The 12,480-nt window shown below is 39.1% G+C and overlaps 1 protein-coding gene across 6 annotated transcripts in view; it reads right to left on the bottom strand.

The window, feature by feature from the left end:
• Positions 1–1,392: 1,392 nt before the first annotated feature.
• The window catches only part of RAB30 (RAB30, member RAS oncogene family), a 102,837-nt gene continuing 91,749 nt past the window's right edge, over positions 1,393–12,480 (bottom strand). For all 6 annotated transcript variants that reach the window (XM_070782639.1, XM_070782638.1, XM_019954945.2 and 3 more), the window contains one exon: positions 1,393–10,691. In XM_070782639.1, coding sequence (XP_070638740.1) covers positions 10,441–10,691 — 251 coding nt within the window. In that variant the 3' untranslated portion in view covers positions 1,393–10,440. The remainder of the gene's footprint in view (positions 10,692–12,480) is intronic.

The following is a 12,480-nucleotide window of genomic DNA, read 5'->3' as shown; positions in this document are numbered from 1 at the left end:
ATGCTAAAGGAAATCAATCCTGAATACTCATTGGAAGGACTAATGCTGAAGCTGAAACCAATACTTTGGCCACCTGATGCCAAGAACTAACTCATTGGCAGTTCTAATGCTGGGAAAGATTGAAGGTGGGAGAAGGGGACGACAGAGGATGAGATGGTTGGATGACATCACTGACTCGATGGACATGAGTTTGAGTAAGTTGTGGGAGTTGGTGATGGACAGGGAGGCCTGGCATGCTGCAGTCGATGGGGTTGCAAAGAGTTGGACACGACTGAGCAACTGAAATGAACTCAACTGAAAGCATCTTTCTCATCATTAGCAATGTTGTGGCTGCTGCTGAGTTGCTTCAGTCATGTCCGACTCTGTGCGACCCCATAGACCACAGCCCACCAGGCTCCCCCGTCCCTGGGATTCTCAAGGCAAGAACACTGGAGTGGGTTGCCATTTCCTTCTCCAATGCGTGAAAGTGAAAAGTGAAAGTGAAGTCGTTCAGTCGTGTCCGACTCTTCGCGACACCATGGACTGCAGCCCACCAGGCTCCTCCGTCCATGGGATTTTCCAGGCAAGAGTACTGGAGTGGGTTGTCATTGCCTTCTCCATCATTAGCTATGTGAGTGAAGTGAAGTTGCTCAGTCGTGTCCGACTCTTTGTGACCCCATGGACTGTACCTTATCAGGCTCCTCCATCCATGGGATTTTCCAGGCAAGAGTGCTGGAGTATATTGCCATTTCCTTCTCCAGGGTATCTTCCTGACCCAGGAATCAAACCCAGATCTCCCACATTGCAGGCAGACGCTTTACCATCTGAGCCACCAGGGTAGTCACTGCTGCTGATGCTGCTAAGTTGCTTCAGTCGTGTCCGACTCTGTGCGACCCCATAGACAGCAGCCCACCAGGTTCCCCTGTCCCTGTGACTCTCCAGGCAAGAACACTGGAGTGGGTTGCCATTTACTTCTCCAATGCATTAAAGTGAAAAAATAAAGTGAAGTCACTCAGTCGTGTCTGACTCCTAGCGACCCCATGGACTGCAGCCCACCAGGCCTTTCCATCCATGGGATTTTCCAGGCAAGAGTACTGGAGTGGGGTGCCATTGCCTTCTCCTCATTAGCTATAATTAGCTTATAATTTTCCCGTCCTTAATACAGCATAGGAAACTTATTTAATATTACATTTGGAGAAGGCCTTAAAGATTATTCATTACAGCCTCTTATTTTACAGGGAAGAAATCCATAGTGCAAAAAACTTGTCTAAAGTGAACTCATTAGAAAATTGACATTGAAACTCAAGTCTTCAGATCCCGGATCCATAGCACATTCTGTGTCATGCTGGAAGACATTAGTGTACTTAAAACTGGTTTGCTTTTTCATTGTTTGATGGCATATGATTGTCCAAATGTGGGCAACAAGAAATGTTTATTTATTTACAAGTACATGGGAAAGCAGTTTCCATTCATCTTTTTTAAAAAATTCTGTTACAAATAAAAAGTTATTAATACATTCATCCTTTTCACACAAAATACATTCTTTTTACTCTCAGTATGAATTATTTCTTAATAATAAAAACCAAAGCTACAATGGACAGTCAAGTGGTTTGGCAATTTGACGATGTTTTTTCAAGAAGGAAAATCCACACTTTGAAAGACAGTCAATATTCATAAAGGAATTGTATATTAAAAGTGCTCTTTCATTGAATCCTTGAAGATTGAGTGCTGCTCTCCAGTATGATTTGTAGCCGTCCTTTCCCACGAAATTCTCCATGTGATGAAAACCCAATTTGCACAAGACTGAAGCAGTCTTCATGACATTGGCTATCATCTAAATGATGGCCTCATAGAAAAATTCTTATAGACACAGTAGTGTGTCAGCCATTATTCAAGAGTCTCCTAATTGACCAACTGATCTAAGATTATAAGTTGCATTCTCTAAGGATTTTAAGAAGCTCTGCTTAAATGAACACAAGTGACTTGATTTGCTAGACTACTTGCTTAAGTTTTAAGAGACATGAAAACATATCCCCACACAGAAAACTTGTACACAAATATATATATATATATACACATATATATAGCAGCATTATTTATAATAGCCAAAAAGTGAAAACAACCCAATTGTCCATCAACTGCTGGACAAGTAAAATGTGGTATGTGTATACATACAATGGAATATTATTTAGCCATAAAAAATGTATTAATTCATGCTACAACATGACACTTGGTACAACATGAAACTTAAAAACATTATGCTAAGTTAAAGAAGCCAGACACAAAAGAGCACATATTGTATGATTCTATTTATATGGAATGCCCAGGATAGGCAAATCTGTAGCAACAAAATAGATCAGTGGTTGTGAGAGGTTGATGGGAATCAGGAAGAGTGATTGCTAATGGGTACAGAATTTCTTTGGGAGATAATGAAAATGTTCTGGAGTCAAAGAATGGTGATGGTTGCACAACTTTGTGAAAACACCAAAAAACATTGAATTGTACACTTTACAGGGGTAAATTACATGATGTTCGAATTATGTCTGCATTTTGAAAAGAGAAATGCAACTTCATTTTAAAATATCTTGTCAGATTCCTGCTCCCTCTACCACTTTTTAATGTGGATTAAAGTGTTCAGACAATCACCTTTCTACAAAATGTTTTCAGATAATTGCACTCACATCATCATCGGCTTATATTTCTAACAGGCATTTTATTAAAAAGGAATACATGAACACAGAAGACATGATACAGCATACCGTTAATATCTGCATATTAACATTTAAAATCAAGTATTTTGCTTGTGTTGAAGCTAATAGTTAGATTTTATATATTGATGTATTTAGATATTATTGAGAGCCTATGCTTAAAACCAATAAAGAGCTGAATCCATAAGATTCCATGATGAACAAGTCTGTTTATGTTTGTTGGTTAAACTATGTTTATGTTAAAGATCCATTTCGATAGAAAGAGATATATAAAGGGAAACTAGGGATTTTCTGTCTTCATAAAACAGCTTATCTAAATAGTTTAACTAGCTGCTGAGAAGACCTCCAGAATTATATATTTTGTATTTTATTTCATCCCTATACTAAAAGTCATGCATTAAAATGTATGCAACAATATATATGGGGCATACTTTTTCCCTTTAGGTTATGAAAAAAAATCTCTTCTTAACCCTTTATTATCTGAAAGTTTGATCAAAAGTGGGTTGTTGTTTTTTTTTTTTTTTTTTTTTTTGCTGAAAACAGCAATTTTATTCACACACTTTATGTAAGTGTATTTAAGTAGCTCCCTTCAGATCATCAAAGAGGCCCGAATCATCTGGTATGTCTAGAGGCCACTTCAGTGAGCAGAAATTAGAAGCCAGCATTCCAGTCATTTGAAATTTTCTACAACAGGAACACAAAAGCCCCAAAATGCCTTAAAGGAATAAAAGGATTCACACACAAATTTTTTTTTTAATAAATCAATTGACATTCAAGTAGCCTACAAGAAATTTCCACTACCATTCGGCAATTGTATAGAACAAGAGAATATTTATTCTTAATGATTACTTTCCAGAAAGCAGTATGTTTAGCAGCTGTTTTTCAGAGGGCTTCTCAAGTTTTGCTATTGTTATTTAATCCAGGCATAACTGTGTAACTTTAAACAAAAGCTCTGCACCATTCAACCAACTAGTGACAAATTATTCTAGCAGACCAGATTCTTACCTTTTGCTATTCTGTGCAAGAATTTTTGCTTTATTAGGCATTTGGTATTCTGATTTTTATTTCAGAATGTAGAAAAGGCAAGAAACCCTGCTAATATTAGGTGTTGGTAATTATGTCCATCAAATTATGTCACATATGAAATTACATTCTAAAAGTAGTTGACAAAGCTGGGATTCGTGACTCCACTTTTACCAAGAGGAGAAAACAAGAGCCACACAACCAGAATAAGTCTTCAGAAGCACACTTGGTTATCAATAATATGTTAACTAAAGAAGAAAATACTAACTGAAGAGTTACAACAGTGTTTGTGATCTAAATCTGATCACTATCAATAAGAATCCTGACAGTCCCCAAGGGGATAATAATTATCACCTTAATGAACTTTTTCTGTCAGCTTTTTTAAAATGAGGCAAAAGGGTAATAATAAATGGCAAACATGGCCCTTTAAAAAGAAGACAGGATCAACCAATTTTTCTTCTCATGGAGGATGGGATCAAGAAGAAAGAGGTTCAAATTGCACTGTGAGGTATTTCAGTAATAAGGTTAAGTTTCCTGATAATGAGTTTACAACCCTGGAATTGCCCATTGGAAGAGAAAGAATACCTTTCTTGAAGTAGGTAAAGAAGTGGAGTCTCTTGGGTAACAGTTATGCACTAAGGCAGAAAAGTGGATTAAATACATGACTTTCTTTTAAGGCTCTTTCAGAAACAGAGTTTTCGTTTTTGTTTTTCTGAAGTCAGGAGGGTTCCTTGTTTTGTTCAAAGGATCTAGACTTGTATCAAACCATCCAAAGTCTGCTCTTCATCAAGGAGAAAAGAACAAATATTTGGGTGCTTACTGTTTACCAAGTTCAGTACTTTCAATTTATCTAATCTTCACAATGATCCTGACAGGTATATTACTATTAGTCTATCTGGTAGATGAGGAAATGGATGCTCAAGAGATTGTGCTTTGCATAATGTTACAGCTAATTCAAGGGAATTCTAGGACTCCTCACCTCTACCCTAGTATTCCATCTTCTAATCACCTCCCTACATCACTCCCTGATGTGTCAAAGTCACAACCCACCAAGGATTCCATCAGGAACTAGAACACAACACCTCTAAAAATTTTGCTTTAACTCAGTGGAAAAGTAAAATTTTGACTCATGCACATCATGCAGTCAATTAAAGAGGAGGCTAGCTCTTGTGCTCTGATTTCTCATCCAAAGGAATCAAAGAAAGTCTCACCCAGACTCAATGTTTCTCACCACAGTGATGCAAGACCCATGACTTTTGTTTAAGAAGACCAATAAAGAGCCATCTACCAGCGTTGCAAGGATGCAAGTTATTTTGCAGGTGGAATCATTAGAGTATGGGCTTTAGTAGTAAATATTGCTTATAATTATCTCTGATTTTCAAATCAAAGATCTATCTACACGAAGCAACTTGGTCTCCATTCTTTTAAAACCATTTTCAGATCATGTTTTTTCAAAGGATCAAACAAACTAACCAAACGTCATTTGAGATTTTTCCTAGATCGATCTTGGGGACTGCTCTATGCCAGTGACCACCAGCCCATCTGTGATGGAAGCTGTAAAACTTCATGTTTGTATATTTATGGGATGTTTTACTGAAGATTCTGCTCTGCTAAAAAGGTTTATCCTGAAACCCTGAAGAGATAGCAACTATTCACTAAAACTGAGCATGGCCTATGTTTGGCAAGTGACAGATACATAATTTCCATGATTTCATGTGGGCTTCCCTAGGGGTTCAGATGGTAAAGAGTCCGTCTGCAATTTGAGAGACCTGGGTTTGATCCCTGGGTTGGGAAAATCCCCTAGAGAAGCGAACGGTTCATGCAACTTCTACTAAAACAATACATTTTTAATCTTTAACTCAAGACCCAGTTTGTGATTTCAACAAGACATCAATGAATGGACCAAAAAAAGCAATTCCAGCCTAAGGGTATAATAGCCAGTCTCAACCTAATGACATGTAAGCAACCTCCTTCCTGGAGAGGCATGCACTTTGGGCACAAGAGAAAAACCTTTAAAAAATTATTAGCTGTGGGTCAACAGATATTTAATTGAACATGTTATGAGGTGCAAAGTGCTATAAATAGAAATTTAATAGGTCTCTTGTCCACCCCAAGAAGTGCTGTGACCCTCTCCACACCATCTTTGCCAAGTTCTCATTGAGCCTTTGCTTGACAGAGGCCGCCCCTTCCATGGGGAACCAACTTGTTCTTTCTAATGTGAAGTTCAAATCCATGGCCCTGTGACCTCTATTCAGTGGGTCTTATTCCACCCCTTCAAACCAGAGTCTTATTCTAATATACCCACTGTATTCCTCTCTTTCCCAAGCTAAACGTTCCCAAATCCTTCAAATATTGTTCAAACATTTTAAATCTAAAACTCCTTCACCACCTTTGCTTTGCCTCAATTTGGTTTCTTTTTTTTAATCACCAAAAACATTTTGTACTGGGCTATAGCTGATCTCAATTTGTTTTTAAACAATGGCTCCCCAAAATGACTGCAAAGTTCCCATGGGCCTAGGAAAGGAGATGAAGTGTTGTCTCCCCTGCTCTAACATTACTATAGTTAATGAGCTATTGGAAGGGATGATAATTTCTCACTTCAGTATGCTCTCTCCCCAGTCTGAAGAATCTAAGGAAAATCATTTTTCCCTCCAAACACAAATAGGCTCAGGTCACAAATATGAAACCCAGGAAGAAGAAGATTAAAAAAAAAAAAAAAAAAACACAAAGCACATCTCTTTCTTAGCCCCAAATTAGTGTTTAACCATACTGCTTATGTAGAGTACATTTTGTCAGAAGGGTAACATGTTTTTTCCCTGTTTTTCATTTTCTAGTTAAGTCTCAAGAGTATTTGTTGCACTAAAACACATCTCAGGGCCATGGTTGAAGAGAATAAGTAACCAGTTGAAGTTGAAAAAAAAAACCTAAAAACTTCTAGAAAAAAACAAAGGGTAAACCCTAGAAGAGCTCTTTCAGAGGCTAACAGGGCAGTGATCCTTAAAGTACTTATGATTATGAAATACACAGGGTTTTGTAGGATTGAGAAACAGAAAATGTCTATCTTTAAAGCTGTTGGTTTGATACATGGAAAAAACTAGCTTTTTTTCTGACTATAATATGATCCCATTCATGTAGATTATTTAAAAAGGAAGAAGAAGTTTTCATTTTAGTCAGAGGACCAATTCAAAATCATTCACAACTGGTATTTACTCAGAAAGATTCATTGACTGAACCTTGATAATGGATCTGGAAGAATTATGGTAAATGAGGCAAATCATTATCTAACACTGGAAGTCACCAGTGTCCTCCAAAGACATATTCATAAACAGAAGAGGAAAGAAGAATCCAGTCCTTGGTTAAATACTGCCTCTTCTCTCCAACAAGTCTAAATTGCTTAAATAGCCCTAATCCAAGTATCTTATTTTGGCCAATGGCTTTTGCCTCTCTTACCAAACTGTAACTCAGAAACTAACACATTGTCAATCCATTTCATTTTCACTTTTAGTTATTTTCTTGCCTCTTTACTCAGAGATGCTAACATGAAACAAAAAAAAAAAAAGAAGAAGAAGAAGAAGAAAAGGCCAAGTAAAGCTAATGGCCTACTCTAAGTAATCCACAGAAGGATAACTGGCTATATATAATCAAACTTAAATGTGACTATAATTCAATAGCTCTAACAAAACACATGGAGGACTAAAAAGCCTTGCATAGGTAAAGGACAAAGCATAAAATCCTTTGAGGATACAGCCTATACAAAGCCATAATATCATTAACATGAGTAAACTATATGATTTCACAGATTCTCCAGATCTGGCTCTATGACATGATTATGATGCACTGTAAACAGAAAAAAGTTTGCCATATATTTAGTAACTTTATTTAAAGATAAAAAAAATCACACCAAAACAGAAGCCTTAATGGACTCTAGTGGTCTTACGAATCAGATCAGGCCAAACTGAACTATGAGAACACAACCCTCTTTTTCATCCATCATTAAATGAGAATTTGTTTTCATTTAAGAAGGCTCATCTTAGCAAATATGACCAAGGCAATAGCAACTAATAGACAAATCAACACGTTTGGGTCCTGGCCTGGGTTAAGATGACCATATTTAAATGGTGTCCTTTCTCAAGTTCTATTTGAGAAATTTCTGTTTAACCAGAAAAGCTCCTCTTGGCACTAAGTTGTTTATTCAACTAATATTTACTGAGCACCTACAATATTGTCAGGGCTTGTTCTCAAACTTAGATACATTAGGGAACAAGTGTCCATAGGCCTAATCTAGAATTCATACAGCTAAGAGAGAAAAAAAAGAAACAAAGCCCTACATTCTCATATGTCCCAGCTGATGTGGTGTAGACGGGTGACAGTTAAGTACAGAAAGGCTGCAAGGAATAAAGGAGGAAAGCGGCCAAGAGCAGAGCCTTCTAATCCCCTTAAAGTTCAGCCAAGAGTATATAAAGGAGACTGTTTCCTAAGAAATAATCTCAGAACGCAAGAGTGGCCCTACAGCCTGCTATTTTACAACTATTGTGTCCAATCTAACAGTATTCTAGCCTCTATTTCATAAAGCAACTTTATTTTCAACATACTTGCTGCTATGAAACAAAGTTGGGTCATGATGTACTGGGGACTTTGGATTTTGCTCTAAATGAGACCTAAACTTAAGGGCATTTCCTCACCATGTAAAAAGAGCTCTTCTGCTCACCTTGATCAACTTTTCTGAATACCTTTTATTTGCTGGCTTGATGAGGAAGATGGAGAGGGAAAGGCAACCACAATAAGTTATTTTGGTTGGTGTTTATGAAAATTATTTTCTTTCCTATAGAGATAGATTCTGAAATAAAAGCAACTCAAACTTCTGGGATCCCTTTTTCTTACCCACAGTATCAGGACAACCATGGTGAAGCCAACTATAGCCTCAGTCCCTTAAACAATATGTACAGTTCCCATGTGCAAGTGACAGGTCATTCTGAAACCTGCCCTAGAAATGCTAGAAAGGCTTCACCAATATTGTGTCTGTACATGACTCGTTGCTTTAAAATTCAATAGCTTTCACACATCAGTGTATCAGGACCAAGACTGCCACCATCTACAACAACAGTGGAATTACCTATCATATCCTAATCCCATGACTCATCCCTCAGTTATGCTAAGCAGCAAGCTACTGAAACATGTGACAGCATCAGCAGCAAACAGCTTTAATCATTGTCCCAATTTGCATTTATATCCGTGAACAAATTGGAAGCATGGCACTGAAGAAACAGCAACACACATTCAGCATCACGGCTTCCATTTGAGTTCTGTTTTTTAAATTGGCTAAGTAAAGGCATACACACCTCCATCTGAATTGGAGATTTGCAGGAACATATGCATACAAGGAAGGGTGGGGAGGAGAGGGATAAGGTAAAAAGGGGAAAATCGGGAAAGAAAGCGAGGAAAAGAAAAAGATATCGGAAAGAATGACTGGTCATGAGTCTGAGAGTAACATAACTACAAGGAGATGACAAATGACTACTCCATCTGCTTCCACAAGCAGATTTTTTTTCTAAGGTTATCACTGCAGATACAAAAATGGTTCGTGAGACTTTTCATCCACTGCAACTCTCACTTACCATACTAAAAACATCTACAAAATCCTAAGCGTTGGTCTGTCCAAGATGGATAGTACCAGGAAGCAAAAGACGAGACTTGCTATCAAGGACTGTGCTCTGCTTGAAACTCCGCACTGCAGTCCATTAATCCACAGTATTTTGGTCAGATCAGGTCTGGTTTTTCATACTACTCATAATGTCTTAGAGATAATCTCTTATATGGGGGTGTCAACCATTCTATTTTTTTTTTTTTTTTCATTTTTCAAACTTTTTCATTTACTTGAGAGGCAGGAAAGATGGGAGAATGGAAGAAGAAAATGGTAGAGACTTAGAGGGGAAGAGGAAAGGAAAAGTATTCTCTTTTCCAATAAATCTATCCTAGGACAGGTCATAATGAAACTTCAAGAAAGAGAGCTGATTCATGGACTTCCCTTAATTTTTGCTTTATTTCTATGTAAGGTATGTAAGGACATCGATGTACTAAAATGTTTGGTCTGTGAAAGAGCAGAATCATTAGCACCAGAAGGAGTTGTGGAGCTTGTTGTGTACAGTATTAAAACAATGATTGTTACTGTTGTCATGGGTAAAGGTTTCATCTCACTATTACATCCCAAAGTTCTTGAAAGTGCCCGTGGAAAAAAGAGAAATAACACTTGTCAAAATCTCCATGGAGTCATCCACACGCACCACAGAGACAGGACTTGGCCTTCCTGGTTTTGGTTTCTCTGGTAGACAAGAAAACCAGGGCCCCCAGAAGCCCTAAAGAGCAGCCCCCACATGCAGCCACTGACGTGCAGGAGGGGTCCCTACGGTACGTTTCCCCCTGGACCGTGTTCAGGAATGCGTTTTACTTGCTTGTTTAAAAAAACAAAAGCAACATGCTCTGCAGATCATGGAGCACCTAGTGCAATTTTCTCCTTGACCCGACTCCAGACTGCAAAAGGGTGAAACCATTATATGTTCCGCGAATGCTGGCCTGCGGATGAGGCCCTGGCCCGCCGTGCTTTGTAAGCTCGGGAGCCCACAGGAGTCAGAAGGTCCCAGAGCGGGAGCCACAGTCATCGCCAGGTCTCCCCAGCAACTGGTGGCCCATCAGGGCAGCTGCGGATTCCTCTCGCCTCGCCTTGCCTCAGCCTTTAGTTGAAATTACAACAAGTCAAATAGCTGATACTTTTCCCTTCTCCAGGTAAGGGTGAGGATACATTGTTCACCAGGGTGTTCTGCCTGGCTTCACTGATGAGGCGGCAAGCCAAGTCAAGGAAGAGTTTCTCCACGTTATCGGATTCCTTGGCTGAGGTCTCCAGATAATACATGTCCTGAGCTTCTGAGAATTCTTCGGCTCTCTGCTGGGAGACCTCTCTCCTTTCAGCCAGATCAATCTTGTTGCCTAAAACAGCAGTAAAATCAGAGAGAGAGAGGGTCGTCATTTGACTTTTTTGCAGATTCGGAAACATCCAATTCAGCTCCGTATCTGAAGTCAAACCAGACAGAAGGAAAGTAAAGCGAAACAAATGGGACTATGATTCCTGGGTTGTTTATTTTAAAATATCAGTTCCATTTGTAATGGCAAAGAACTGGAACCAACCCAAAAGCCTACCAGCTGGGTACTGGCTGAATAAAGTGTTATAACCATAGCTATCTGGAGTTATGTGCCACAGGAAAAAGCAATAAGGAAGGACTTCCCTGGTGGTCCGGTGGTTAAGAATCTGCCTGCCAACACAGGGGACATGAGTTTGGTCCCTGGTCCGGAAGATCCCACAGCTGTGGGGCATCTAAGCTCATGTACCACAACTACTGAGCCCTCACATCACACTTAACGGAGCCCACACACCCTAGAGACCGTGCTTCACAAGAGAAGCCCGCACACCGCAACTAGAGAAAGCCTGCGCTCAGCAACGAAGACCCAGTGCAGCCAAATACGAAGAAATGAATAAAAGTAAACAATATTACTTTAAAAAAGCAATGAGGACTATCTCTACAGGCTATCATGGAACGAGACATTAGGACTGGTCGTTAAGCAAATAAAGCAAAGCAGGAAAAAAGTATATATAAGACCCAGCTCTCGATCTAAGCAAAGGGACTGAAAAAATACATACATACAGTGTCTTATTTTATTAATGAGAGACTGAAACAAAATTTTAATTTTAAAGATAATTATTACCTGTGAAAGGAACAAGGGTGAGAGGTGAAAATCAGACCTCTCTAAATATACTTTGTGTCATAGACTTGACTTCAGAACCTTATCAATGTTTTATATGACTATACAATATGAAATTGAATTTAAAAAGCAATTCCTAACATTGAAAACAAAATTAAACAAATGAAGCTGGTTATCACAGAGTGGCAGGACCACACAAAAAGGGAAGTTGAAGGGAATGTAACCAGTAATGGAACTACGCATGCCCAGTGGCGTAGAAGGACAAACAGAACTGAAGGAAAAAATCTTAAAGTGCTGCAGAAATCATCTTGTTAGTGGTCATGTTAGCAGCATTACTCTGTGGCTGCTGTACATGTTTTAGGGGATAAAGCGAATAAGTAATTATGCTGGTGACACCGAGTCAGGGATTTGGGACATGGGAGAACGGAAACACGGGTATAAGCTTAATGAGGTAAAGGAAAACTCCTGTAGTCCTGAATTACAAATGGAAGTATCGGTGTGAATAATTCATGGTGTTATTTTATCTTTAAAAACTGTTCTACTTCTGTTTTGGAAATCTGACAAAGGTTTCATCCACTGTGGTGGTTGGCAACATTGCTCACGGTAAAAGTGACCCTTGATTGATAAATTCCATCTGGCCTGGGAATTCTGTGTATGAATTATAAATACCTAATGGAAAGCCTTAACTTTGGGCTTCCCTAAGTGTGGCAATTCTTCATTTGGAAAGACCCTGAAAGTTAGGGCTGTCGGGCTACTACAAGAGGGATTGGCTCCTATGGGGGCACTGAGGCTGCAGCCAGAGCGGACCCTGCACTTGCCTGAGTGAGCCTTGTTGCCTCACGCCTGAACTGTCCCGGGAGGTCCTGGGCAGCTCTGTGGACTCACTCTACAAGGGCTGCTTCCACTGAAGAGGAACGCTTGGTACTGACCTGCTATTAAGCTGTGTTTGCTGTCCTGGATCCTCCTAAATGTCTGTGATGCCATGTGGCCGATGGTAGTCTTGTGGGTCAAAGTGTTC

Source organism: Bos indicus, chromosome 29, assembly GCF_029378745.1.
Source record: "Bos indicus isolate NIAB-ARS_2022 breed Sahiwal x Tharparkar chromosome 29, NIAB-ARS_B.indTharparkar_mat_pri_1.0, whole genome shotgun sequence".
In the NCBI taxonomy this organism is placed as follows: Eukaryota; Metazoa; Chordata; class Mammalia; order Artiodactyla; family Bovidae; genus Bos; species Bos indicus.
The sequence above is the reverse complement of the archived record's forward strand: the minus strand, read 5'-3'. Positions and strand labels throughout refer to the sequence as shown.